At 38.1% G+C, this 27317-nt stretch overlaps 1 protein-coding gene across 1 annotated transcript in view; it reads right to left on the bottom strand.

Moving 5' to 3' along the window:
• The window catches only part of IFIH1 (interferon induced with helicase C domain 1), a 55391-nt gene extending 28108 nt beyond the window's left edge, over nt 1-27283 (bottom strand). Inside the window, exons 1-3 of the mRNA XM_047869114.1 lie at nt 26462-27283; nt 17379-17547; nt 13508-13654 (exon numbers count right to left, since the gene is read on the bottom strand). Of these exons, the coding sequence (XP_047725070.1) occupies nt 13508-13654; nt 17379-17547; nt 26462-26914 (769 nt within the window). The 5' untranslated portion in view covers nt 26915-27283. The remainder of the gene's footprint in view (nt 1-13507; nt 13655-17378; nt 17548-26461) is intronic.
• Nucleotides 27284-27317: the final 34 nt, after the last annotated feature.

The raw sequence follows: 27317 nt of genomic DNA, 5'->3' as shown, positions 1-27317 counted from the left end.
AGAATTGATAAACCACATGGTTCTATTGATTGGTTCCCAAAAGAACAGTTCAGCGATAAACATCACTTCAAAATCTCACAAAGAATTTGCTCAAAAAGAATATCATTAAAGCCTGGCACTGCAGTTGTAATGGAAGCTTCTGTGAGGCTGGAAATAAATGTTTTCCTTTACTACAATTAAACTAAGCTTCCATCAAAAAGTCACCATGAGGATGAATGTCAAGAGCGTTCCCTCAACTTGTTAATCCCGATTTTTGGTTTTCAGTACTCAGCATCAATTCCTTTGGAAAATCTTTTTTTCCCTCTAGGGAAGACTTCCCTCTTTACAGTTTATTGCCAAGGATTTATGCCATCTTATCCACAGGGATCAGAACTATTGCTAAGCTGGGAAAAGTAAATGAAAGATGGCAGCAAACGTCAGCCCTGGAATCAGGACTTGTGAAATTTGCTGTTGAGGTTGCTCTGAGCCTAACTTGCCCTCATTTAAAATGGGGCTAGTACAATTCACCCTCCAGAATTTGATAACCAGTAAGTAATATTAGGCACAATAAACTCTTACCACTGCAACTTCAGTGCTGATAATTGGAAAATGAAATAAAAATCAAGTTGTTGATTAGTATTAGGGCAGGAGTTCCATTAAATACCGTTCTTCTTACAACTAATAGCATTTCATAATACTTATACTTGTTGCATAATTATCACTTCATGCTAAAGCTCCCAAATGCACAAAACAAATTACATAAAGTAGCCGTTAGCTATTTGAAACTAGTGTGAGTGCCACCCATTTAGGGCTAGTAACAGAACCCGTTGAAACACACACATAGTATATTATCAATAAAATTTCTCTGGAAAAAGACCATATACAACTCCTCAAAACTACAAGTATCTTCTTTTTTCCTTAACCAGTTTTTTTTTAAGTTGGTGTATTAAGGTACAATTTAGATAATATAAAAATCATTCTTTTTAGGTTGTTTTTTTTAGGTAGGTTTAGTTTGTCGACACTGACACATGTATATGGTTTTGCAACCATCATCACAATCAAGATTTTTCTATCACCTCAGAAGTCCCCTCAAGCCCCTTTGTTTTCATTTTCCTCGTGCTGCCCCCTAGCAGTCCCTGATTTAATTTCTATCCCTATAGCTTTGCCTTCTCCAGAAAATCACATAAACGGATTCACACAATACGTAGCCTCTGTTTGATTTCTTTAACTTAGCCTAACACATTCAAGATGCATCCTTGTTGTTCATATCACTAATCTGTTCCTTTTTATTGCTGACTAGTACTCCATTGAGCATCTGCGACATCTGTGACATCTCCCTTCCAATAAGCCTAGTTAGCGGGAAATATAATGGAATTATAACTGATGCCAATCAAATATGTAAGATATCTTTTTTTTTTAAGTTCAAAGAAAGCTGATAAGGAATTTGTGGAAAAATTCTCAACGGACACGCATATTGTTTAAGTATATTAGCACAACACAAATATACTAATTTGAAAATACTGTGCCTACCAGTTGTCGTAGATTAGCTCTCAAACTCAGATTTGAGGAATCCCTTATGACTACATGGGAAAACCTGTATATCTCACTGAGAGATTTTAAATATGGCACTTTGCAATTCCCAGAGGTATGCCTTGTTAGAAGCTTAGAGGCGAGTGTGGGATAGAACTGTCAAGCAGAAGAGCGTTTGGGGCAGATGTACTGATGAAAAGAGAATAAGATTTATAAGGAAAAGGCAAGGTGTAAAATGAGATGGGGAAAATGTCATTGCAAGGATAATTCTAGATCTAGAAATACAGACTAGGATTTCTGAAGCAAAAAAGTAAATTTTGACATGCTTTTCATTTGTTGTTTTAAATAGGGTATTGAGAACTGAAGATAACACCCAAAATACCGAAAAATACTAACAAGTGTTATCTAAAATTAACCCTTTGTATCTTTGTTTCCCATTAAGTGTAATGCACTTGATTTTCATTTGATTCTCTAATCATTAGCAGTTCAACAACAATCTTAAAACTATTTTGTGTATATGTAAAGTCAAAGTTTTCCCCAAGCTCTGTTCTAACATATATAAGCTTGGGGAAGCTATTTAACACAACGTGCATGATTAATTTATAAATATTAAAGAAAGTTGTGACCCCAAATAGGGTATTATTAATTAAGTTTGTTACCTGGATTATTTTGATCTTAACAAACAAATCTGCAGTGTGTTAAGAAAACACTGAGCTCAGTACCTTCACAGATGTAAATTACATTTTAAACCTCAACATTCTGTGTGGTAGATATCCATTGTCACCTCAGTTTTATAGATGAGAAACCAAGGCTCAGAGAAGTTAAATGATTTATCCTGACCACACAGCCATAATGGGGTCGAGCTAGGAGGCCCCAATTTCTGGATCCGAGTCTAGTCACTATTCCAGTGCTTTTTATTTGATAGCACGCAATGGCTGATGCTTTGTGTGAAGCTTTGTAAACAAGCAAACAATCCTATATCTAATAGCGTTAAGTGAAATGAAAGTTGGTTTTTGTTGTCGTTTTAGAGCATATAGACATTTTCATTGTAATGTCGAATTTTCTAGCAATCTTCAGTTTATCTTCTCAAGGGGAAAAAAAGCTAGAGATTGTTTTATTTTGCTCACATTTCTGATTTCATCGATAGACTTTCATTTACTTTACATTTAAACATCCACACTTATTTTTGAAATTTTCTTTTCTGCACATATATAAAAGAGGAACACTTCCATCCTTGTTAAACAAAATTAATTGGAATAATTCTGCCGGAGATAATTATGAAAATGAAAGTGAATATATAGAGGTTTATTTCTTTGTCATTTTGAGGATATATAAAATCTCTACTTTCTCAACACAAAAATAATTTTGTTTCCTAGGCAGCGAATTTTTATGCATTTGATATATATTTTTTTTATTTCATAGAAAGAGAAGTACTAGAGGAAATAACTTGAACAATAAAAGAAAATATATTGAAACTCCCATAAAATGTCTTTCCCAGAGATTCTCTTCCTGCAGTCACTTAAGAGAAATCATGTTTAAAAAAATCACACACACACACACACACACAAGGTCAGATCAAGTGATTGTGTGATGCCAAAATTAAACCAAGCTATTGAGTTTATAAGCCAAGAATTCCTGTAATTGATTTATATAGGATTATTTTGTTTCATCTTTTGTACTTTTCACAGTACGTCAATCTGGACTTATGTCCTGATGAGTAAAGTCATGTGTCTATGATTTTAAAATAGATCAGATAAAATAGAGTAGTCAATTGGAGGCAGGGTGTTGCCATGAAAAGAACATGTGCTATGAAGTCAAACAGATCGGTCTCCAGATCTGAGCTCAGCCACTGCTAACAAGTGACTTAACCTTTTTTTTTTCTTAAAATTTTAAAATACAGATAGTAGTTTCTATTTTCTCATTTATTTTGAGAATGATTATGTTAGATAAAGGAAATGAATCTTGAAGAGGAACAAATCTTAAATTCTCATGAAGTTGCTACTTAAATGGGCTTTTGAATATTGGAGTTACATTATATAATAAGTTTAGTTAACTTTTATATAGCTGTCATTTCCTCTAGGGAAAATATCAAAGCTGGCTACAAAACAGATTAGAAAATGTTGGTAATTCCTAACTGTTAAAAAAAAAAAAAAAGAAAAAAGCAGTTATTTATATCAAACTTTTTTGGAATGAAAGAAAATGATACTCATCCAATTAAAAGATAGGATTTTCTGTAATAACTTTGTAAACAGCACAAAAAAAGAACAGCTCTGAGTACAATGATCCTAAGACCAGTCCGTAAGCCATGGAAAAAATGCCTCATTTTGCAATCACAACTTGAATATTTTACTAATAAAGCAGAAATATTACCTGGAATCTGAGAAATTTCACATTTAACATCTTCTAGACTTTAAATACTTTAAAATATTTTTAAACCATTTAGAACCAAAAATATTGAAGTTAAAAAAAAAATTCATATGAAAAAAACCTCTTGGTTGAAGGCCTTTTTAGATCTATTTCAATGTAAAGTATGCCCTCTACTGGCCAGTGCTATTATAACAATTAATTTGTAAGGATATTGTTTATTCAACCTAAGGGCTAAGCTTCATTAGGTAAGATACAGATTGGTTCTTACTTCTATTCCTGACAGGTAATGCCCCCCCCACCCCCCCATTTTCAATCTAGATGTGTTTCTCACCCCACAGAATACTTCTCTTTTTTTTTTACCCCTGGCTGTCATACATTCTCTTTGCCGAAAAGTGGTTTTGTATTAGAGCAGGAAGCAGTGCAAGGGGCCAGGGCCTGTACTCGTTGAGAAAGAAGGGCACCAGCAGATCCCATTCCCCCTGAGAGGTAGTGCTTACAAGGTCTGCAAATAATCTGCAAAGTGTCACAGTACTTTGATGTTTATTGTAGTTCTGACCTTGTGGTGCATTTTAGCTTCACCTCTTTAGCTCTTCCCCTTTGCCTGGTTTCATAACCCACGCACCCTGGAATGTCGAAGAGTAGCCCTCAAGATTCAAACACATGTGCATGTATGGGCATGCCCAAAACTACTGCGTGGGCTTCCTAAGTGTGCTTATTTTCATACTACTAATAATACTTATTTAGTTTTTCTTTCTCTCTTTCTTCCTTTCTCTTTCTTTCTTTCTTTCTTTCTTCTTTCTTTCTTTCTTTTTTTCTTTACTTCTTTCTTTTCTCTTTCTTCCCTTCCTTCCTCCCTCCCACCTTTCTTTCTTTCTTTCTTTCTTTCTTTTCTTCTTCTCCGTCTCTCTCTCTCTCTCTCTCTCAGGGTCCTGTCTGTTTCAATAGCTCTTACTGGTACTTAAAAATGAACAACAGTTGAGTATTGCCCATATGGAAAAAGCAGGCTTTTTGTGATGTGTACACTGGGGACTAAGATGAACCTTTATCACTTTCTTTCTTTTCCCTTCCTCTTCTTTGAGGAGCTATACTAGCCAAACCCCTCAAGACCACCAATAAAGTTATTCTGGACTCTCCTCCCACTGTGGGTTCCTTTGACTCTGTGCTTTTCTGTGGGCTCCTATAATTGGATCAGACACATTGCTAAGACCTCTTGTCTTTTTTTTTTCTAAAATGCAAAGTATCCTAACACTCAAACACTCCTTTTCTTTTGAAATAACTTATCCTTAATCTTTTTTGAGAGGAAATAGATGACTTTTATTTTCAGCTCTATGTATATGGATTTGTGCGTGTGTGTGTGTGTGCGCGCGCGCACACACACACACACACACACACACGCTCACATTTTGGTCTGTCAGATTCTGCTCTCCGTGCCAGGGAACATGTGTTCCCGCAGAATGGAGAGAAGCCACCTCCACCCACCTTGCATATTCTCTCCTGGATCCAAGCTTCTAGGAAATGAGTTCCCCAAAGAGAAAAAACTCTCCTAGAGCCACAGGCCCACATGGCTATCCACGGAGCTCCTTGCTCCTGTTTATAGAATTTATACTGCCGAAATGTTTCCGTCAGAATTACATTTGAATTGTGTGTAAGTAATAGTGTTGGCTTAAATCATCTAGACCCTTTAGCCTTTGGACTTGAGTCTCAATATATAAAGACAGTTATTAAAATACAGGGTTGTGGGGATAACCATATCCACCAGACCCATTCATTCACTGCCAGTCAGTAACAGAGGCAAAAAGTCCCAGAGTGAAAAAGTTGTGAGTGAAAAGCTAGATGACCACATGGGAAGTAAGTCTTGGCAGTAACAAGGTTTAGGGATGGCAAGCTAGAAGATGAATTGGAAACTAATTCGGCTGGTAAGCACCCCTTAGGAAGAAGTATTCAAGTTAAGCAGGCTTAAGCAAATGTGAGGCAAGTATGGGGAGATACATTTAAGGTTGTCCCGATAAATGCTCAATGGTCAGCTGTTTGGGGGGAAAAGCCACGATATAGAAGCGTCTGTTAATTTCCATGGTGTAAATATTCCTGCCAGGGCTGATTTCAAGCTCCCAGCATGATGTCACAGTGTGGAGCTGGGAAGAGATGTGTGCATCTGGCTTGTGCAAGCCAGTGGGAGCCAGTTCCATCTACCCAGAGGATTCATTCCTCCGATTAAGGACTCTCCCACAAACATCATCTAAAACGATCAGGCGTGCATTGTGCTAATATATCATAATTGGCCAAATGATGAATGATAAACTTGTAAGAGTATTTTTTTTTGTCTTAGAAAAATCATTTATAAAAACTATGGAGAAACCCATTAACACTCATTGATATAAGAAGTCTTATCTCACCCACCTTCCTCCATAAATGCTCCCCTCTTAACCGAATTATTTTCCTACATCCATAGTTATAGAATTTTGTTGTGTTTACTACAGCTAGATTCATTTTGTATAGACTTTTGTTTTCAGGGCAGTTTCAGATTCACTGCAAAACTGAGCAGTATGGAGACTTTCCCCACAAGCCCTGCTCCCACACATGCAGAGCCCCTCCGCATTATTAACACCCCTCACCCTAAACATACTTTGAACTTTCCCACACCTACTCTCTTGCTCACAGTGCCCATGGGGTCTGAAACGCTGCCTGCCGCTTCTGTGCACAGACCCAACCCAGGACTGGATGAACAGAGGTCTCCGCTTCCTCCTCGGGGAGGCTGTCTCTGCATCTTCCTTCCTTCCCAAGTCTTCCCTCCTCGTCCCTGAACACATTCTCTCTTTCGCTCTGGACAGATGACTGTTTCTCTTTGGGGGGCCATAACTTGTTTTCTGGAACTGGGTTCTAAACTCTTTGAGGGTGAAGGCAATACCCCCAGGACTCGGTTCTCTCGGGAACAAGACCTGACGAACTCACTCTCTGGCTTCTTGTCTTCATCCGCATGCTAAATAGAGAAGGTAAGGCCCGAGCATCAAACTGAAATAAAACCCGCCGCCTTTGTTAAAACGGTGCTAAAAAAAAAAAAAAAGTTTTTGGTTTGTAGCCATGAAAGGATGTCAGGAAAATAAATCCAGTATGTCATAGTGCACACCAGGGATAGCATTTCTGTCAAAATACCTATGGCCTCATTCCTGAGATATGAACAACAACCCTCGTGGAACTATTAAGCGATTAGAAGTCATATAAGTAACTTAGATAGCTCCAGGTAGGTTTCAAATAAAATAGAAACCCATATTAACCTGTAGCAAACACTAACATCAGCAGGGACAGCATCTCTCTCCCTCTCTCTCTCTCTCTCTCTCTCTCTGTCTCTCTCTCTCACCTCAAATTAGTATTTGCCTTTTAGATTGCCTCAGTAGTATTTCTAGTTCTAATAATTAATGTACCTAAGTTTAGCAAAATATAGAAGTAAAGGCTAGTTATCTGAAGTGAAACCAATCCTGTAATAGTGTGGGTTACTTTGACACAATCTTATTGTATGTTGCTTTATCGATCATCTTTTCCACTGAGGTCTTAAATGCTATATGGTATTTTTTTTTTCTAGAGATTCTAAAAATCTCTAAATTTCTAGAGGCTGGTGCCATAAAACATTATTCTGGTCCTCAAGTGCAAGGATAAATTTTGTGGCATTTTTACAGAAATTAGTATAGACCAAATCTAAGATTGGACTTTGGTCTATAAAAAGGCAAAACAAAACAACAACAAAAAAAGTGCTATAACAGATTGGGCCAGGGAGAAGGAGGCTGTTTTATAAAGGTCAATTTTTAAACCCCTCCTACAGAACATGATCTATGCAAAATATATCCACAATATATTCCAAAGCATAATGTCACCGGATAAACCTAAGGAGTGGAACATATGGGGGAATATGAAAAAGAAGGTATTAAAGTCTGAAAACAAGCAGGTTGGTAAGCTCATTAGCTGGGGTGGAATTTTAAAATCTTCACGTGAACGAATATATAAATCAAAATATACACATGCATTCACAGTCATGCGCACTGTATATTCACACATGGCACATTCTACAGTTACATTATAATCTTCCACACTGGAACAGTGAATCCCATTCTCTTTTTAATGTAAAAGCGCCCTCTGCTGGCCGACCTGAGGTACTGGCATTTTCTAGTTTTCCTAACCAAGATCCAAGACAGAATGATAAAAGAAGTCTGGGAGATTTTATGTGAAATTCTGCATAAAAGTAAGTTTATGACAAATACGCGTTTTATTTTGTTTTGAATCTCATTTTCTTTACTTTTATTTTATTATAGATCATTAATTCCTGAAATAGTATAATGTAAAGGTCGGTGTAGAAGAACCACGTGCTTGTTTTGAGAAAGCAGTAACAGCAGACTATTAAAAACAGTCTATTAAAGACTATTAAAAATAGACTATTAAAAATTGTACAACCAATTTTACTGAAAGCCTATAGAATTAAAATAATCCAGCTAACTTTGTATTTTCTATAATTAAAATATTTTCAATGGAAGAAAATGAACGTGGGCTTTGTGTTCCTCTGATGTTTTCTTGGGAGTTGGGGGTTTTCCAATATTTTTCTCGTTATGAGAGATGGCCAGTGACTTTAGAAAGCAGGACTATAACATCCAGCATTAAAATTCTACTCATAGTCTGAGAACTATTCAAATATCCTTTTGAAATTATTGGGTTAATTTGGAAGAAGGCACATTTTAAAAATTGGTGTATCTCAATTATTAACCAGTTTTGAATGGGGAGCACAGAGTTGGAAGGAGGGAGGAAGAACAATGCCAGCCCCCAGTGTGGAATCAGGACAAAATCACTCTCCAGAGCCACCTACTAGGGAATCCTGATACATCACCCCAAGGATGAAGGAGAAATGGGATTCAAATTGGTTTCAGGGTGGGCTACCGTTCCTAGCGGTAGTAGATCTCACCCTGTCAGGTGTGTCAAGGAGTAAAAAGGGCTAACAAACAACATACAAGGAATCTTTGCATTGAAGCTATAAATAATTGCCATTTGTATGCACCAAGACTATGCACTGAAAAAATATTTTAGAAACTGGTTCAGAAATAAAAATTAGAGGAGTCAATTTAAAATTAGAGATAATTCAAGTCACATTTTTTCTTTCTGCATATGAAAAATCATATTTATAGAATGTGTGCAGCTTAAGTAATACGTTTCTTTCAATGCTACTTTGGTAGCATTGACTATATTTGAGCCGAATATGAAATCCTAATCCAATATATTAGAATTCAAAATAAAGATTATACATTACCAGTATCGATAAAATACAAAAAACAAAATTATGCAAATGCATATCAGAAACTATGGGATAACTCCTCCTTTATTTTGATTGCTAACTCTACGAAAGGGTGACAGGATAGGCAAAATCTTCCTACTGTAAATTTTGCAACAAAAACTCGAAGCAAAAAAACATCAGTAGCTGCTTTGGGCTAATGGTACTTTAAAAGTTATTTATATCCATCATCTTAGTTCTGGAGAGCAATAAGAAAATAAACACACACTTGGAATGATCCATAGCATCTATGAGTAGTGGTGTCTAAGGCCTAAGGTTAAGGAACTACATTTTAATAAATAAATTACCCTTCGTTACTTCTCTGAAAAGGGCTAGAATGGATTGGACTGACTTGCTCCCATGTGCACAGGGAAATCCATACGGCATAAGGATCCTACAGACCTGAAGGTCGTTAAAGTCTGTGGATTGGGTGGGGTCGTCAGATCACTGTTAGCGTACTATACTTTCACAGGTTCTCAGACTAGCACATGTTTTAATAGGCTGTACTTGCATTTACTGTATGACTGCTATTAGCACTTACTGTGCAGGCATATAGTGGCTACTGTTTGACTGACGTGCCCATCAGTTGAACGTTCCATGAGAGCAGAAGCCCACCTCTCTTACGTTCCCCCACGGTATTTGCAGTGCTAAACACTGAACACTGCATGCCTGGCACGTGATAGTAGTTAAATAAATATTTGTTACATGAAAGAATCAAAAGGTACAGAGGTCAAATGGGAGGGAGGGTGAGAGGGAAGACAAGAGGGGTAAAAAACAAAACAAACACACACACAAAAAACCCTTTCTGTCCCCTAAGGCCATTATTACGTTGTAGATTTTTTTTTCACAAAATGCAACTTAAAGTTTTATATGAACTAGTAAGAAAATAGAAAAAATTTAAAGTTTTGCCTTTAATTTTGTTCACTTTGAGACTCAGAATCCTCTGTAGATACATAAACTACAGGCTGATGAGATGCATTGCTGGCAACCTTTGATGAAAAACTCGCATTTGAGATGCAGGATCGTCTGCCAGCTTGAGTCCTGTCTTTGATTCTCTCTAGTGTGGATTTAGAAAGTAGCCAGTAACCCACGGAGACGTCAGGTAGCCTACCAAGGAAGTATGTTAAAATGTGACAAACCTACATTCAGATAGTACATTTTGGCATTCCTATCAGATCATGATTTCTGAAAGAAAGTGCAGCTGCTCAAATGAAAAAAAAAAAAAACCCCTCTAGAATTCAAGTTTTTGCTATTCTATATATTAAGCCTGACTACCTAACGTGTGGTCCAGGACCAGCAGTATAGTGTCACCTGGGAGCATGTGAGGAACACAGAATCTCAGGCCCCACACAGGACCTACTAAATCAGAATGCATTTCAGTAAGACCGGCTCCCCTAGGTGATTCAGACACACAGGAAAGCCTGAGAAGCACTGCATTAAAAAAAATAAATAAATAAATAAATAAAGGAAAGAAAAGAAAAGAAAAGAGAGAAGAGAAGAGAAGAGAGAAGAAAAAACACACAAAAAAAACTGTAAACAAGGCACAAGCTTGAATAGCAGGGAAACTATAATACACACTCGTGCTACTTATGACAAGATTGCTATCCTACATGTTTCACATAGTTCATATAAACCATCAAGAAGAATATTAATACACTAACAGAAAAATAGGCAATTAGCAACAACAAAAAGAATAAACTTATAAAAATGCTTTTCATTGGAAATCAAAAAAATTCAAATTCAAGTAGCAAGATACCAAATTGGCAAAGTTTGAAGAATTACCTCTTCTTGTAGAAGAGACATCAGGGCAATACACAGTCTCTTATACTCCCAAAGAACATGTAATTTGGTACAAGTTTCTGGAGGTAATTTGACATTAAGTATCAGGCATTTTAATATTGTAGAGATCATTTGATCCAGAAATTCCAGTTATGTAATATGCTTTTAAGAATTAAATTTAAAAAAAGGAATTAAATTGAAACATAGATGTTAAGGACTTGTTCACAATGTAGAGATTTTTAAACATCCTAAATATTTAACGATTGATTAATTAATTATAAATCATCCAATAATTGGAAATATTATTAAGTCACTAAAAACCAGGCTGTGGAAGAATACCTAGGAACACAGGAGAAATGCCGCCATGTATAAAACATTCACTTATGTAAAAAGATTAGAAGGATAGATAACCCAAATGTTAAGAGTAATAGATCTACATTGCTGGAGTATGGGTGACTTTTTCCTTGTATGTTTTCACATTTTCCAAGTATTCTGCAATGCAACTGTATTACTTTTCTGAAGTAGAAAAGAGTAAACTTTGGGGGGCACCTGGCTTGCTCAGTCAGTGAAGTATGGGACTCTTCATCTCAGGGCTGTGAGTTCGAGCACCACCCTGGGGTTAGAGATTATTTTTTTTTAATTTTTTTTTAACGTTTTATTTATTTTTGAGACAGGGAGATACAGAGCATGAACAGGGGAGGGTCAGAGAGAGGGAGACACAGAATCTGAAACAGGCTCCAGGCTCCAAGCTGTCAGCACAGAGCCCGACTCGGGGCTCGAACTCACGGACCGCGAGATCATGACCTGAGCCAAAGTCGGCCGCCTGACCGACTGAGCCACCCAGGCGCCCCGAGATTATTTTTAAAAAATGGAGAGGGGCACCTGGGTGGCTCAGTTGGTTAAGTGTCCGACTTCAGCTCGGGTCATGATCTCGCAGTTCGTGAGTTCGAGCCCCACGTCAGGCTCTGTGCTGACAACTTGCTCAGAGCCTGGAGCCTGCTTCGGATTCTGTGTCTCCCCCTCTCTCTGCCCTTCCCATGCTTACGCTCACTCGCTCGCGCTCTCTCTCTCTCTCTCAATAATAAATAAATGCTAAAAAAAAAAAAAATGGAGAAAAAATAGTGAACTCTGCAGTGGTGTGATGGAGTCAGCTTAAACGGGCTCACAAAAACCAATTGTTAAATCTTCAGGAATTTTGTGAGCAGGCTGTCAAACACAGTCATTTTAAAAATTAAATTATATAGGGGCACCTGGGTGGCTCAGTTGGTTAAGCGACTGACTCTTCATTTCGGCTCAGGTCACGATCTCACGGTTTCGAGGTTGAGCCCTGTATCTTCGGCTCCACACTGAGCCTGAAGCCTGCTTGAGACTCTCTCCCTCTCTCTCTGCCCCTTCCCTGCTTGCACACACCCTCTCTCCCTCAAGTTCTAGAAATACATACATACATACATAAATAAACATTAGCAAATGAATTATATAAATGTATAATTAAATAAATTGTATTGAAATCAAGGTAATGAATACTTAAAATTCATCACTTCCTTATCGTGTTCCTGAAATTTACTATCATCCGTGACGTTGATGCTGTTTACGCCCCTCGTGTCTGCATCCTGGAAATGCTAACACCATGGTGAGCTCCCTCTTTTCTCTTCCCAACTCAGGGACATGATGTTGGAGGTTTGACACCAGCTTTAGTGGGAGCATTTGCCCTGTGAGGACTGGCAAATGCTACAAGTCAGGACTTCCCTTCTTTCCTCCCAGACACTTGCTTGTTCAACATTTACCAGCACACTACAGATCCTGAAAAACTGTTTCTTTTAAATGACTATTTCCTATGAAAATAGAATGCGGCCCTTAGGTGGGGAAAGGGGAAGGGAGAAAGATCTTCCTATCGTGAGAAAATTAGGGAAGGAAATGTAATTAAATTGGTATTATTGTTCCAGTGACTTCTCATATCAGAAAGGTGGTCATGGCGGTAAACAGTTCTGTCACCAATTAGTTACTGCAAATCAAGCCAACCCCAGTTTAGCCTCCTCTCATCTGCCTTTCTACAGCCTTGCTTTTGGTGTCTACAAAAACTGAACCTCTCTGAGACATCCCAGTCTATGAAATAAGAAAAAGATAATGAACGGCCTTTTACTTTCTCAGAGCTTTGGATGAATCAAACTAATTCATACATTTGAAAGTATTTGAAAACTATGAAAAACTATGAACTATAATAAGGTATAGGTATGCTTATAAATAGGTATGCTTATAAATGCCTATCACATCACAAAGACCATGGATACCTTGTAAGGCAAAATTAGAACCAAATGTGTTCATATTCATCACATATTAATATTGCATTAGTTATGAAAACATTTTTAGCCACAAAGAAAAATGTAATCTTGTCTAGAAATAAGATTTTAATAAAAATGCTTGCAAAACCCCAAAGCCTGAATTTTCTCCCTCTGTTTAACAGATCGTGATGTCATCAATCCACCCACTGATTGTTTCTGGAAGTCGTAATTAGTAAAATGCTGTAAAATGTGTGCGGGTTCCAAATACCTGAAGTTACACAAGGATCCGCAAAAGACGATTCCAGTGAGTGAGTCTCCGTGTCCCGACCTTCTTTGTCTGGACTCAGCTGACCCGTGGCTACAAGAACCCCCTCTTTAACTTCAGGGCCATCTTCTTGTGATAAACTCTCAGTCCCTATGAATACAGCATGAGACTGTAAACAATAGTGCAATGCAAGTTTTTATAGAGTCTGCATAACTGTGATTGCTATCCTGAAAACAAAACAGGAGCTCCGAATAGGCATTTACCTGCATAGACTGAAGTACTGTGAAATTCTAAACAGAACGTAAATTGTACGGTAATGCAAGTTTCTACACAATATAAATAGCTGTTATTGTTATTGTGAAAACCAAGTGGAAGTTTCTAGGAGAAATTTGCCAGAATATACTTTCATACTTTGACATTTTGAAAAGCGAGGAACATATTTTTTGTTATGATACAGTATTTCTATTTTTAATGTGGACACAGTGAGTAATTCTTTTGTAATGGTTAAATTTTATCTAAAAAGACAGTAAAACAAGTATTATGCTAGTCACAAAAAGAGCATGATGATGTCCTAGCTGACCATTACTGGTAGGAGGTAAGCCACGGATGCAGTGATACAAAGTTATATTTAAGGCTGAATTATGAAAATGCAAATTTGGTGGTGGTTTTCTTTAGCTTGCGCTCTTGCCATTTTGTTCCCTCGCTATGTGTTCTATATGAGATGTACATATGCTTTAATGTCAGCCTAAATTCATGTATTTTGGATATCTGGAGATTTTTTAGGAATTCAATGAAATATTCTGTATCCCTCCCTTCTCTTTCCCTCCATTTCTCCCAACGGCCTTTCTTCCTTCCTTCAACCAACATGTTTTGAGTGTTTTCTTAAGGGACTACGTGAGCTACAAAGAAAAATCAAGTTTCTGTCCTCTTGAAGCTACAATCTATCAGCGAAGACTAATCCCATAAATAAAATTGCTTAAAGTATCGTTTTGGATTAGCCCATCTTAAAGAAAGTATGTCTGTGTGTGGAGAATTTCCTAAAGAAAATTGTTGTGACTTTGGACTCTGTTAGATGGCTTGGCAATGTCTGCAGGTACACATTTTGTTTGGGGTTTATAATCATAATAATCAATTTATTTTACCCTTATCATATAAGTGCGATAGAAGCGTTGAATCATTTAATCCTCAAAGTAGCCCTAGGTAATAGGTAATAGCATTCTCCCCATTGCACAGAGGAGTAAACTGAGGCACAGAGAGGGCAAGGATTTGCTCTAGAGTTACACATCGAGGGAAGTAAAAGAGCCAGGATTCAAGAAGCATCAGGATCTGGAGCCTAGGCTGCTGTAACAGTCAGCTCAGGCCACAATAACAAAATACCATAGACTGAATGACGTAAGCAAGAGAATTTTACTTTCGCATAGTGCTGGAGATCGGAAGTTCTAGATCAATGTGCCAACAAGGTTGGTGTCTGCTATGAGTTTTGCAGCAGGCCGCCTTCTCACTGTGTCCTCACATGGTGGAGAAAGAGACAGAGATCTCTTCTTACAAAGCCACAGTCCTATCAGATTACGGCTCACCCTTCTCTCTTCATTTAACCTTAATTACCTCCTTGGAGGCCCTATCCATAGAAACAGTCACATTAGAGATTAGGGCTTCAACATATGGATTTTGGGGAAACACAATTTCATCCATAGCAGCTCCTCACCACAAGAATAGTCACAGCTAATGTTACTCTGGTCATTAAGGCCAGAAAAATGCTTAGATTCCCATCCAAAGAGGTACAGTTCAGGAAACAAAACTTAAAGCCCAACTCCTCTGATTAGATGTGCTGAGGAAATGAAAAACTAAGCCCTACTTTTTGGAGTGAGTTGATCAGGAGCAACCTGCCTGCAGTCGGGGTGTTGAGATACTGCACAAATGCTGCCCCATCCAGGGATTGGTGTTGTCCTTCCAACCTTCAGAGGAAGCTCAGTGACCCCTTCGCATGCTGCCCCCTGCCCTCACGGAAGCCCTCATATCTGGGTCAACATGCGTCACCACTTGCAGTGGTCGAATGAAGGAGAAGCCCCAACCATAAGAGAGCCTTGCTATGGGACCAGTGAGGGAGGAAGGGGGGATGGATAGCTGGTGCCACTGTTTTCTTTTCACAAGGCCTTTCCCCCTTTTACAAAGGGCGTGGCCCTGACCAGCCAAGATATGTGCGTGGGCTTAGTTCCTAAGCCATTCTGAAACAGACACATAAAGACCTCATAACAACACAAAGTCGTGGCACGCAGTAAAGAAAGGTAAGAGGAAGGCATGAGAACACCAGGTGTATGGGACGAGGTGTTAACGATGTAGCTATTACCTGGGATTTACTAGATTCACCCACTACTCTTGTTCAAAGAATTGTAATTTTTAAAATTGCACTACCCTTCTAGCAAAGCTTTTGTCTAGAGGAATTTAAAAATATTTTAGAAAGAAATATGGCCAGACATGTTGTCTATATCAGGGGAATCTAGAAGACACTTTGGAGCAGATCTTCTAGACTCCATTCTAAACAGGAAGCCACTGAACACAACTATAAAATGGGTAGGTACCATCAAATGTGAGGGATGGATATGACAAGGTCTTGTGACCCAAAAGGCTACCCTTTCTAATATCACTTGATACACTGAGACCAATATTTCCCAGGGAACAAACAAATGTAGACTGCAGCCACTTTCTCTTTGAAATTTAAGCCCTTGAATGTTTGTCATAGATGGAAATGGTTCCATGAGGTCCTGAAAGGGAACTCATCATGGATGTGTGCGTGTCTGTCTGCCTATCTCTGTGTATATACATACATACAACAGATATATATACACAGATATATACACATGTATATATGTGTGTGTGTGTGTGTGTGTGTGTGTGTGTGTGTGTGTGTATTTGTAACTACTGGGCAAAATCAAGCTATTTTATAAATAATATAGAATAAAAATATAATATGTTGTTTATTCTAATAATTGAGTAACTATCTGTTTTTATTCCACACAAACAACTTAGAGAAGTGTGTACTGTGTATCTTATTCCATTAGAAAGGCATATGTGGCGATAGGAACTTTGCGTGTCTCATTTAAGTCCACATCTATGTCACCTAGAACAGTGTCTCACACTCATTCCATGTTAATTGAACAAATGATGGAATGACTGGATTAACAGAAAAAGTCAAGTAGGCCTGAAGTGACTCTAATCTATTTAAATCATTCATTACCAATTAGCTTTTGATTTATCTTACATATGAGATTTTTTTAAAACATAAGATCCATACCCTGAAAAGAAAAATAAGATGGTAGTTTACATTAGATTTAGAAATAATATATGTGCAAGGGCTCTAAAATGTTACTTTTATTATCATATTTGAAGGATCAAAGAAACAGGAATTAATTTGAGATACGCTGGTAATTACTAACCTTTTAACAAATATTTAATGAATTCCTTAAAAATTGATATAAATGGTCAGAAGACTATGCAGCAGAGTTGTAATAGCCACTAAAATATTTTCTTCCAATTTATTGGTTGTCTAATCAATGTATCAATTATTTTGAGTAAAACTTTTAGGTAATCACTGTGTTTCCAATATAGGATGGGTCATAGAAACAGTGTTAGACTAGTGGTCAGCTGCCAATATTCTAGCCCACTTGGCCGAGTTTTGTGACCTTTGGTAAGTTTATTTCTTCCCAGGCAACAGTTTCCTCATTTGTAAAGGGGGAAAAAAAATAGATGATCTCTCAAATTGCTTCCAGTTTTGAAATTTTGATTCTATCTTAGTGCTTAATGTTGTGTCTACAGTCTTCATTAAACTCTCAATCAGTAGGAAAAATGTACACTCTTTCTTAGTAAAATAAGATACCTGCATTGCTTCCAAAGCAAGTGGTGCCTGTTAGCTCCTCGACAAGGGCATAGTTTTCTGTTTGACGCAAAACAGTCAGAAATGCAGAAAACCAGTTTTCTTTCTGCACGATCCTTTTCAGTAGCTCTCTTACACCTGATTCATTTCCATTGCTTTCTGCAGCAGAAATCTGTTTTAAGGGAAAAGGAGGATAAAAAGAAAAAACATCTTTTTTTTGCATTTTTATTTTATTTTTTTATTCTAAAATTTACTTTTTTAAAAAAATATAATTTATTGTCAAGTTGGCTAACATACAGTGTATACAGTGTGCTCTTAGCCTCAGGAGTAGATTCTCGCGATTCATCACTTACACAAAACACCCAGTGCTCATCCAAGCCAGTGCCCTCCTCAATGCCCATCCCACAATTTCCCTGCCTTCCCCACCCCCAACAACCCTCAGTTTGTTCTCTGTATTTAACAGTCTCTTATAGTTTGCTTCCCTCTCTGTAATTATTTTTTATTTCCCTTCCCCCATGGTCTTCTGTTAAGTTTCTCAACTTCCACAAATGAGTGAAAACATATGATATCTGTCTTTGTCTGACTGACCTATTTCACTTAGCATAATACCTTCTACTTCCATCCATGTTGTTGCCAATGGCAAGATTTCATTCTTTTTCGTTGCCGAGTAGTATTCCATTGTTTATGTATACCATATCTTCTATGCTCATGGATTAGAAGAACAAATATTGTTAAAATGTCGATACTACCCAAAGCAATCTACATGTTCAATGCAATCCCAATAAAAATAGCACCATCATTCTTCTCAGAGCTAGAGCAGAGAATCCTAAAATTTGGCCCCATATAGCCAAAGTAATGCTGAAAAAGAAAACCAAAGCTGGAGGCATCACAATCCCAGACTTTAGCCTGTACTACAAAGCTGTAATCATCAAGACAGTATGGTATTGGCACAAAAACAGACACATAGACCAATGGAATACAACAGAGAACCCAGAATTGGACCCACAAATGTATGGCCAACTAATCTTTGACAAAGCAGGAAAAAGTATCCAATGAAAAAATGTCTCTTTAGCAAATGGTGTTGAGAGAACTGGACAGTTACATGCAGAAGAATGAAACAAGATGATTGTCTTACACCATACACAAAAATAAATTCAAAATAGATGAAAGACCTAAATGTGAGACAGGAAACTGTCAAAATCCTAGAAGAGAAAATAGGCAACCTCTTTGACCTCAGCCACAGAAACTTCTTATGTGACATGTCTCCAAAGGCAAGGGAAATAAAAGCAACAACAAGCTACTGGGACCTCATCAAGTTAAAAGCTTCTGCACAGCAAAGGAAATAATCACCAAAGCCAAAAGGCAACCAATGGAATGGGAGAAGATATTTGCAAACGACATATCAGATAAAGGTTTAGTATCCAAAATCTATAAAGAACTCATCAAACTCAACACCCAAAAAACAAATAATCCAGTGAAGACACGGGCAGAAGACATGAATAGACACTCTTCCAAGGAAGACATCCAAATGGCAACAGACACATGAAAAGATGCTCAACATCACTCATCATCAGGGAAATACAAATCAAAATCACAATAAGATACCACCTCACACCAGTCAGAGTGGCTAAAATTAACAACTCAGGAAACAACAGATGTTGGTAAGGATGTGGAGAAAGGGGAACTCTTGCATTGTTGGTGGAAATGCAAACTGGTGCACTACTCTGGAAAACAGTATGGAGGTTCCTCAAAAAATTAAAAATAGAATCACCCTAAGACCCAGAAATACCACTACTAGGAATTTATCCAAAGGATACAGGAGTGCTGATTCACAGGGACACATGTAACCCAACGTTTATAGCAGTGTTATCAACATTAACCAAATTATGGAAAGAGCCCAAATGTCCATCAACTGATGAGTGGATAAAAAGAGCAAACATCTTCTGAACAATTTTAAACAATGTTTAAACATTGTTTAACAAGTGAGCAATTAAGCATCAGTGTTAATAAAGGCTTATATTCAAATATGAGAGAAAAGACGAATGTCACTTGTAGCAACTCTGGATTGTAGCGGGGAGCAAATCTCTGGGCCAAGCGCCCTTAAAACTATGCACCATTTTTAAAGCCACTGAGATATGCAAAACTGACGCTTAGGAAATAAATGTTTTACCTCAACCATTCTGAACAAGGGGTGCAGGAGAAAGTGTCTTTAATTTCTAGTTCTGCTATGTCTATTTGCATTAATTTATTTTGGTATATCCAGGGCTTGCTATTTCTTTTAAACCCATGGAGTCTATAAATAGGAAACCAAATATTGCTTGGCTATCACTACTATGAAGGAATTGCTATCACAAGACTTATATTCTTGCTAACTTAATATCTGTAATATGTTCGACTATAATATTTTTCCTAAATTTGTGTTTATTTAGTATTATGAGACAAAGGGATTTGTGCACACATTCCTTTCTTAAAGTATGGGGCAGAATTATTTCTATATCTATTCATTACAATCTTTAGCCTTCCTTTAATGTCTCTTTTAGATTAAACCAGCAAATCTTTTTAAGTGTGGATCATTCACGTAATCATTATCACAGTGCACTTCCCAGGACTTCACACAGCACCAAACATTTGAAGAAAAGGCTAATACAAGCCACATTTAGACCAGAAAGAAATTAGACACCACACCATCAGCTTGCTGTGCCGTGACGCCAGCCACATCATCTCTCTGGGCCTCAGTTTCTGCATGTGCAAAACAAGGCAACTGAAAAGAAATGCCGTGGCTTCTTCACCCAACCTGAACATTAGACACACCTGGGGAGCTTTAAAAAAACACTCATGCCTGGGATCTACCCTCCCTCCCAAAGATTCTGACTTGTTTTGTCTGTGTGGGGAAGCCAAAAGGTTTTTTAAGGATCTCACACTTCTAATTAGCGGCTTCGATGAGAAATACTGACTTACCTACTCTCAAAGGCCCTTCTGAACATTTGTCCACTTTCTACATGTATAATCTGGGTTGATTAGCTAGATTAATTGTTTCTTATTAAATTTGTGTATTTTCTAGTCCTATAAGTATGTCCCATAACCTTTTAGTGTCAGGTATTAGTTTGCATTTTTGAAACAGTATCTGACACAAATTCAGTGTTAGTTATTATTATGGATGACTGAAGAAAGCATCTACCTGTATAAACACTTCACCAGGGGCACTACTTAGTAGAGAAGTGTACAGCATAATTTCTACCCATTGGGTATGTTAGTCTTACTTAGAGAATACTTACTCATGTTATTATAAAGCGTTTGTATATATTAACCCAGAAATCCTGAAGAAGGAGCCAACATTAACCCATTTTACAGATCAGAAATCCAAGGCACAGAAAAATCCAGTTACCTTTCTGGAGCCACAAAGCTAGTTAAATGGCAGAGGTAGAATTTTATCCCAGGCAATTGGTTTCAGAGGCCAAATACTGCCTTCCTGAACTCTAATTATACTTACTAATCCTCTCCAACTTTAAGCACATTTTCCAGCAAGAAATGGTTAAGATGACTACTGGATTTAATTAAATTTAGGTGATTTCAGTCCATCTCCCCCAGAGCATTTTCTAAGCAGATTCTTGCTCATTTCCTACCTTTTCTCTAACTTCATTAATCTCCTATTAGAAACATTTCTTCTATGGTGTTTGTAAATGTCTTTATTATTATTTGCTAATTTAATAATAGTTGCTAAAGATATTAAGTAAGACTGGTTTAAGCAAACTTCTTTTAGGGGCACATGGGTGGCTCAGTCAGTTGAGCAACTGAAACTTGGTTTCAACTTAGGTCAGGATCTCATGGTTCGTGAGTTCAAGCCCCACATCCGGCTTCACACTATTATAGTGTGGAGCCTGCTCAGGATTCTCTCTCCCTCTCTCTCTCTCTCTCTCTCTCTCTCTCTCTCTCTGCCCCTCCTGTGTGTGCTCTCTCTCAAAATAAATAAACCAAAAAAATTTTTTCTAGAGCACCTTCTTTTAACTCAACCATTCCTATTTCTAATTACCCCACTCTTTAATCAGCTTTAAATCCATCTGACAGAAGTAATCAGAAAGCATTTCTCTAAAAACAGCAAGTGAGGCACTGTAATGAATATTCTTACTAAAAATCTAAGTATATTATAGGCACTAAATTTTCTTCCACTATTAATCAGTTAAGTTGATTTTAACTGTAGAATTACATTTGTCAAGCTTGTGTTGTCCTTATTGAGTTCAGGCAGTTGAAGATCATTATGCCATTATTTCCTGCAAGTATTTATATTATTTGAATATGGAACTACATATAACACCTGTGCAATTTTAGCAGCTTCATCAAGATCCTGAGTTTTTAAGAAGTTTTCTAAGTTTGGGTGCTAGAAAGTAGATCAATTCCCTTGGAAGCAGTCATATATAAATATATATATAATAATAATAAATAATATATAAATAATAAATAAATATAAATATATATAATATATATAAGCATATATATATATATAAACATATATACACATAACTTAATCTGTCCTCCTAAAACATACTAAAGACATTAGATTCCAATCTTAAGTTTGATTATGGAAACTCTTGGAAAGATATTTAGACTTGAGACTTCAACAGGACATGTAGTGATTCTCACTCATGTTCTTCCCCCAGTGAACATTTTCTCTGAATATGCAGTTTAAAATAGCTATGGATACACTGCTAAATAATTTATAAAATAAATATGAATTTGTGGGTAATACAATTATATGCTTTCACATTCTAAATTCTTTCATCTATGTTTTTTCTTTCCAACAGAAATCAGGAGAGAAAACAGTGATATTTTTCATTAAACACTGGCTTGCCATCACAATTGTAAAGTTTGACAAAAATGTTTTCTCTCTTTCATAAAAACCTTAGAGAGCTATTTAAATATAATGGTAATTTTTTTTAACACAGCAGACCTTAGCTCTCACACCAGTAAATCAGAAGGCAACACTCATATGTTAAAAGCAAAGAATTTTTAAAAGCTAGTTCCCCATAAAAACTTAATGTGTTTCTAAATGAATATCTATCATCACATTGCCATAACTAATTTCTTACTAGTATAGTATAGTATAGTATACTATATATACTATATATACTAGTATATACTAGTATTTTTTCTTGCTAATAAAATCCATAAGCATCAGAATTTACCTAACAATACAGTAAGCTGGGAGAGACGGACTCAGGTCTTTGGTGGTCATGTAAGGACAACTGGACTTGGTTTCTAGCTGCACTCATCACAGTATCTCTGGATCTCCTATGTAAATGAGACGTATATGGGGTCTTCCTGAACTATGGATGTTTACTGCTTTGAGCTGGCCAGGGTTGGAACATGCACCTCTCTTCAGGTGTTCGGACTGCTATTAAGACACTATCGAAATGTTTATATTATCACCTCTTTTCCAAAATTCATGGCTGTCTAAGTCAATGGATGTGCCAAGAGGTCACTAAGCATCCTTAAAAAAAGCAGGTCAGTACAGGGGCACTCCCTTTCTATTAGGGATCGTCACATTACAATGATCTATGAAGTGATTCTTATATTTATTATTGGGCCTCCAGTATTTACAAGAGTGCCTTGCGCACACTAGACATTCTTTAACTATTTATTAGATGAATACTGATCCACACTACAACATAGGCTCCATGAAAGCAGAGACAATATCTGCATTATTATCCAGTCTTTTTACCACTAGCATGGTGCCTGGCACAAGACGTCACTCTATAAATTTAAACCGAATGAATGAATAATCAATCCTTTAAATAAGTGTCTTTGAGTACTTGCTGGACACAAAACTAAATCTAGGATCATTTCTGGAGACTCTGATGTCTGGGGCCAGGGGCTGCAGGGATGGACATGAGAATCGTGAACTAAAATGCCAGACCAAGTAGGAAAATAATTAAACTAATTTTTAGAAGTCCTGACTTCTTACTCAAATACTACTTTAAGCTGTCACAAAAGCAAGCTTGGGGATCTTGTGTCCATCATCCATCCATTTCCAAATGCCTGGCAAAGCAATTCATGACGTCATGTGTTCTCATCCCTTATCCTTTATTCCAGACAACTGTTTGGAAATAAAACCAATCAGTCAATGAATTCTTATCAAGTACCAATTCTATACCTAGCCTTAGCTACATTTCTAGAGGTGAAAGACATAGCTTTTGCTTGGAATCACAGTTTAATCCAGGGAATTTAAGCATATCTGAGCTTCAATGTAGGGAATTTACGTAAGTCTCTGAAACTTTTTAAAAAAATTTTTTTTAAATCTTTTTTTAAAATTTATTTTAATGTTTTATTTATTTTTGATACAGAGAGAGACCGAGTATGAACGGGGGAGGGTCAGAGAGAGGGAGACACAGAATCCAAAGCAGGCTCCAGGCTCTGAGCTGTCAGCACAGAGCCCAACGCGGGGCTCGAACTCACAGACCATGAGATCATGACCTGAGCCGAAGTCGGACGCTTAACCGACTGAGCCACCCAGGAGCCCCAAGTCTCTGAAACTTTAAATTCACAGGCAAATGTACCCAAATGAATGATGATAGAAGTCATCATCATCATCATATCAAAACAACTCTTGATAAGACTTTTTTCATAAACATGATTTCTCATTTGCATTCACTAAAGTATTGTGAGTGAGAGGAGACATGATTATGTCCATTTTCATGGGTAAATTTAGGATCAAGGAACTTAAATAACTTGACCCAAAGTAACACACATATAGTAAGAAACAAACATAGATTTGAGATGGGAATGGTTTTCCCATTCCAAATTCTTCATGTTTTTCCCCAGTACGCTTTGCTGTTTTGAGATAAATGGTGATCAATGATCCCCATATCAACATAGATTCCTCTAACCCTAAAGCTTCTTTTCCACTGTCATCAATAGTTTAGTTTTGAGACCGATGACACATTAAAATGATGTGTACAAAGACGATTCCAGAATCTCACAGAGACACTACTCCTCCTTAGAAAGCCTCAAATGCAGAGCTCCTCCATCTTTCGGAGCCTCTTTTGAAATATGAATTTGAGGGAGAGTTTGGGTTGCTTTGGTTTTAACTGCCACCCAGTACACAAATGTCCCTTTAGTCTACATCTTCTTTGTGTCAAATCCCAAGCTTTACTGCTAGCTGCCTCCAAGCTTGCCAGAATCAAGAACTTGGATAAAATCTAGCTGGCGGAAATTCAATCCAGGCAAGACAAAAGTGATGCTGATAGGCAGAAGTATTTAGAGTAAATAAGGAGAAGTGCTGTTTCGCTGGCAATCGGGACATCATACCCACCAAACATAAACAGCTTTGTGGTGTTACTGGACTCTGTTGCTTCTGGACTTCCTAACAGCTACTGTGGCTGGAAATGCCATCTTCCATCTCCAGCTGGCTTGAAGGCTGCATACTGTCTTCCAAATTAAGATTCTGCCACAGTGATGTACACATTTGTCATATCCAGCTGGACTACTAGAATGCGTTCTAGCTGGTTCTCAATACACAAAACTACATAAACGTTACAGACAACAGTGTAAAGTAATTTACTTGTTGGGAAAACCAGCCATCAAAATTAGATGCATGCCTGGGTCTTTGGACAGGCCCTATGGCTGTCACGTCTACAAAGGAACATTAACTTTAGTCACTAAAGACCAAGTTACATCACTGGCTCACGTGAGGCCAATGCCTGAGCTTTGTAATGAAGATACAAATAACTGATGAATCTAAAAGGAAGGAAGGAAGGAAGGAGGAAAGAGAAAAAAAGAAAGAAAGAAAGAAAGAAAGAAAGAAAGAAAGAAAGAAAGAAAGAAAGAAAAAGGGAGAAACCTTGTTCATTGGGAAACAATGAACAATGAAACATTACATTAAATGTAAAGTTCCCTGTAAAATTCACCCTGTCAAAATGCCACCTAAAAAATCTACTACTTCTTTGCTAATACGAAAAACTGCAATTGCAAAATAAAATGTTTATTTTTTCAATGAATTATCTGCCACTTTTGATTCCCAGAGAATGTCATAACTTAAAACTTTGATTAAAGAAAAAGTGTGTGTGTGTGTGTGTGTGTGTGTGTGCGCGCACGCGTGCGTGTCGTAATTTCTCCACTTGGACCAAGATTGAATGGCATAATGTATAATACAGGCCCAAAATAGGCATTTTTTACCTGTTAAGTCCAGATAATAAGTACTGCAAGTTTTGTGAGCTGTATGATCTCTGTTTAACTACTCTTAAAAAGTGCAGAAGCTGTCCTAGCATGTAAATGAACATGGCAGTGTTCCAGGAAAACTTTCTTTATCAACACTGAAAATTTAAAAATGTAAAAACCATGCTTAGTTTTTGGGTCTTCAAAAACCAGTAATAGACTGGACTCAGCCCATGGGTCCATTCTATGGACTATATAAACTAAGACATATACTTGCACACCACCAGGAAGTAGGTCCTTAGCTCTGCCGCTGCTTTCCTGGAACACCTGGGGCAAGTTATTAACCTACCTCAGTTTTATCATCTGTAAAACAAAATTAATAATCTAAAAAATCTTTTTTTTAAAGTTTATTTATTTTGAGAGGGAAAGAACGAGCAGGGGAAGGGCTAGAGAGGAAAAGAGAGAATCCCAAGCAGGTTCTGCACTGCCATCAGAGAGCCCAACACAGGGCTCAATCCCATGAACTGTGAGATCATGACTTGAGCCCACTTCAAGAGTCAAACAACCAACTGAGCCACCCAGGCGCCCCAATAACCTTAAAAGTCATAATGGATTACTGGGAGCATGTACTCTGATATACGTTTTGCACATGATACCAATTGTCTGCAGTAAGTGCTCAATAAATGTTATCTATTAGTATGCATTACTATTTTGGAGTTAGCTCCTCTTTAGCTTATTTTAGTGAAAGGATTAGAAAAAGAGCTTTTCTTATATTTAAAGTTTCAAAATAATGTTTGTAAGTGCCTGACTAGTCTCGAGAATTCTAAAGGAAGGAGGGAACCACATTTACCCAAAGATACCAAAGAACATTTGGAGTGGGGCAAATGAAGGCGCAACCCCGAGTTACAAAATGTCCCTCCACCTGAGAGGACACCTACCCGATTTCTGTCTTCGTTTGTCAACAGTTTCTCCTCCACACACTTATCCAAGACATCTTTAACCAGAATTCTGTCCACCAGGGAGGGCTGAAGGAGGTTCAGCAGCTGGAGACACTCATCATGAGCGTTCTCAGAGGATGGAGAGGGCAAGTCGGTGAGCTCTGGGTTCAGGTAGCGGGCGGCTAAAACGCTGCCTGCTCTCTGAAGGGCCACCACAAATTGTCTAGCCCAGCCTGGGGGCCAGACTCCCTTCTCCAAGGTGCTCAGAAGCAGTTCCGCTGCGTGTATGTTCCCAGCGGTGACGGCCGTCCTCTGAATCTGCTCCTTCAAGTCTGCAGGGAGAAAGGTCAGGTAGTCCAGTACGGGCTCCACCTGGATGTACGTTTTCACTCTGGTCCTGAAACACGAGAGGAGGTAGCAGAAACTCCTGTCTGCGCAATATCCGTTCGACATCTTTCGTTCGTGCTCAGAAAAGGGAGGGGGTTCTCCCACGTAGACCGACGGTTGCTGTTCTCTGCTCAACAGGTGAGAGGTGCGCGCCTTGGCAGCCACAGGGTTCACAGTCAGGTGCCTGACGGCCGGGGTGCGCGCAGGGCCCGCGGGCCGGGGCGCGAGGGCGCGGTTGGTCGCACCCGTGGAGGGGGCGGGTGGGCAGGTGGCCGGGCCTACGGGCCTAGGGACGCGGCGGCGAGACCCTGCGGACGGGCAGGCGCGCTACCTCCGACTCTCTGCAGTGCTCGCCGGAGACCCGCCAGAGACCCGCCGCCGCAAACTCGAGAGGGAGCTTTGAGCCCCGCTTTCCGCCGGGCACTTCTTGTAGTTTTCCGAACTTCGGTTTCTGTTTCGATTCTCTTCC

This window comes from Prionailurus viverrinus, chromosome C1, assembly GCF_022837055.1.
Source record: "Prionailurus viverrinus isolate Anna chromosome C1, UM_Priviv_1.0, whole genome shotgun sequence".
In the NCBI taxonomy this organism is placed as follows: domain Eukaryota; kingdom Metazoa; phylum Chordata; class Mammalia; order Carnivora; family Felidae; genus Prionailurus; species Prionailurus viverrinus.
This window is presented reverse-complemented; position numbering and strand designations above follow the sequence as displayed.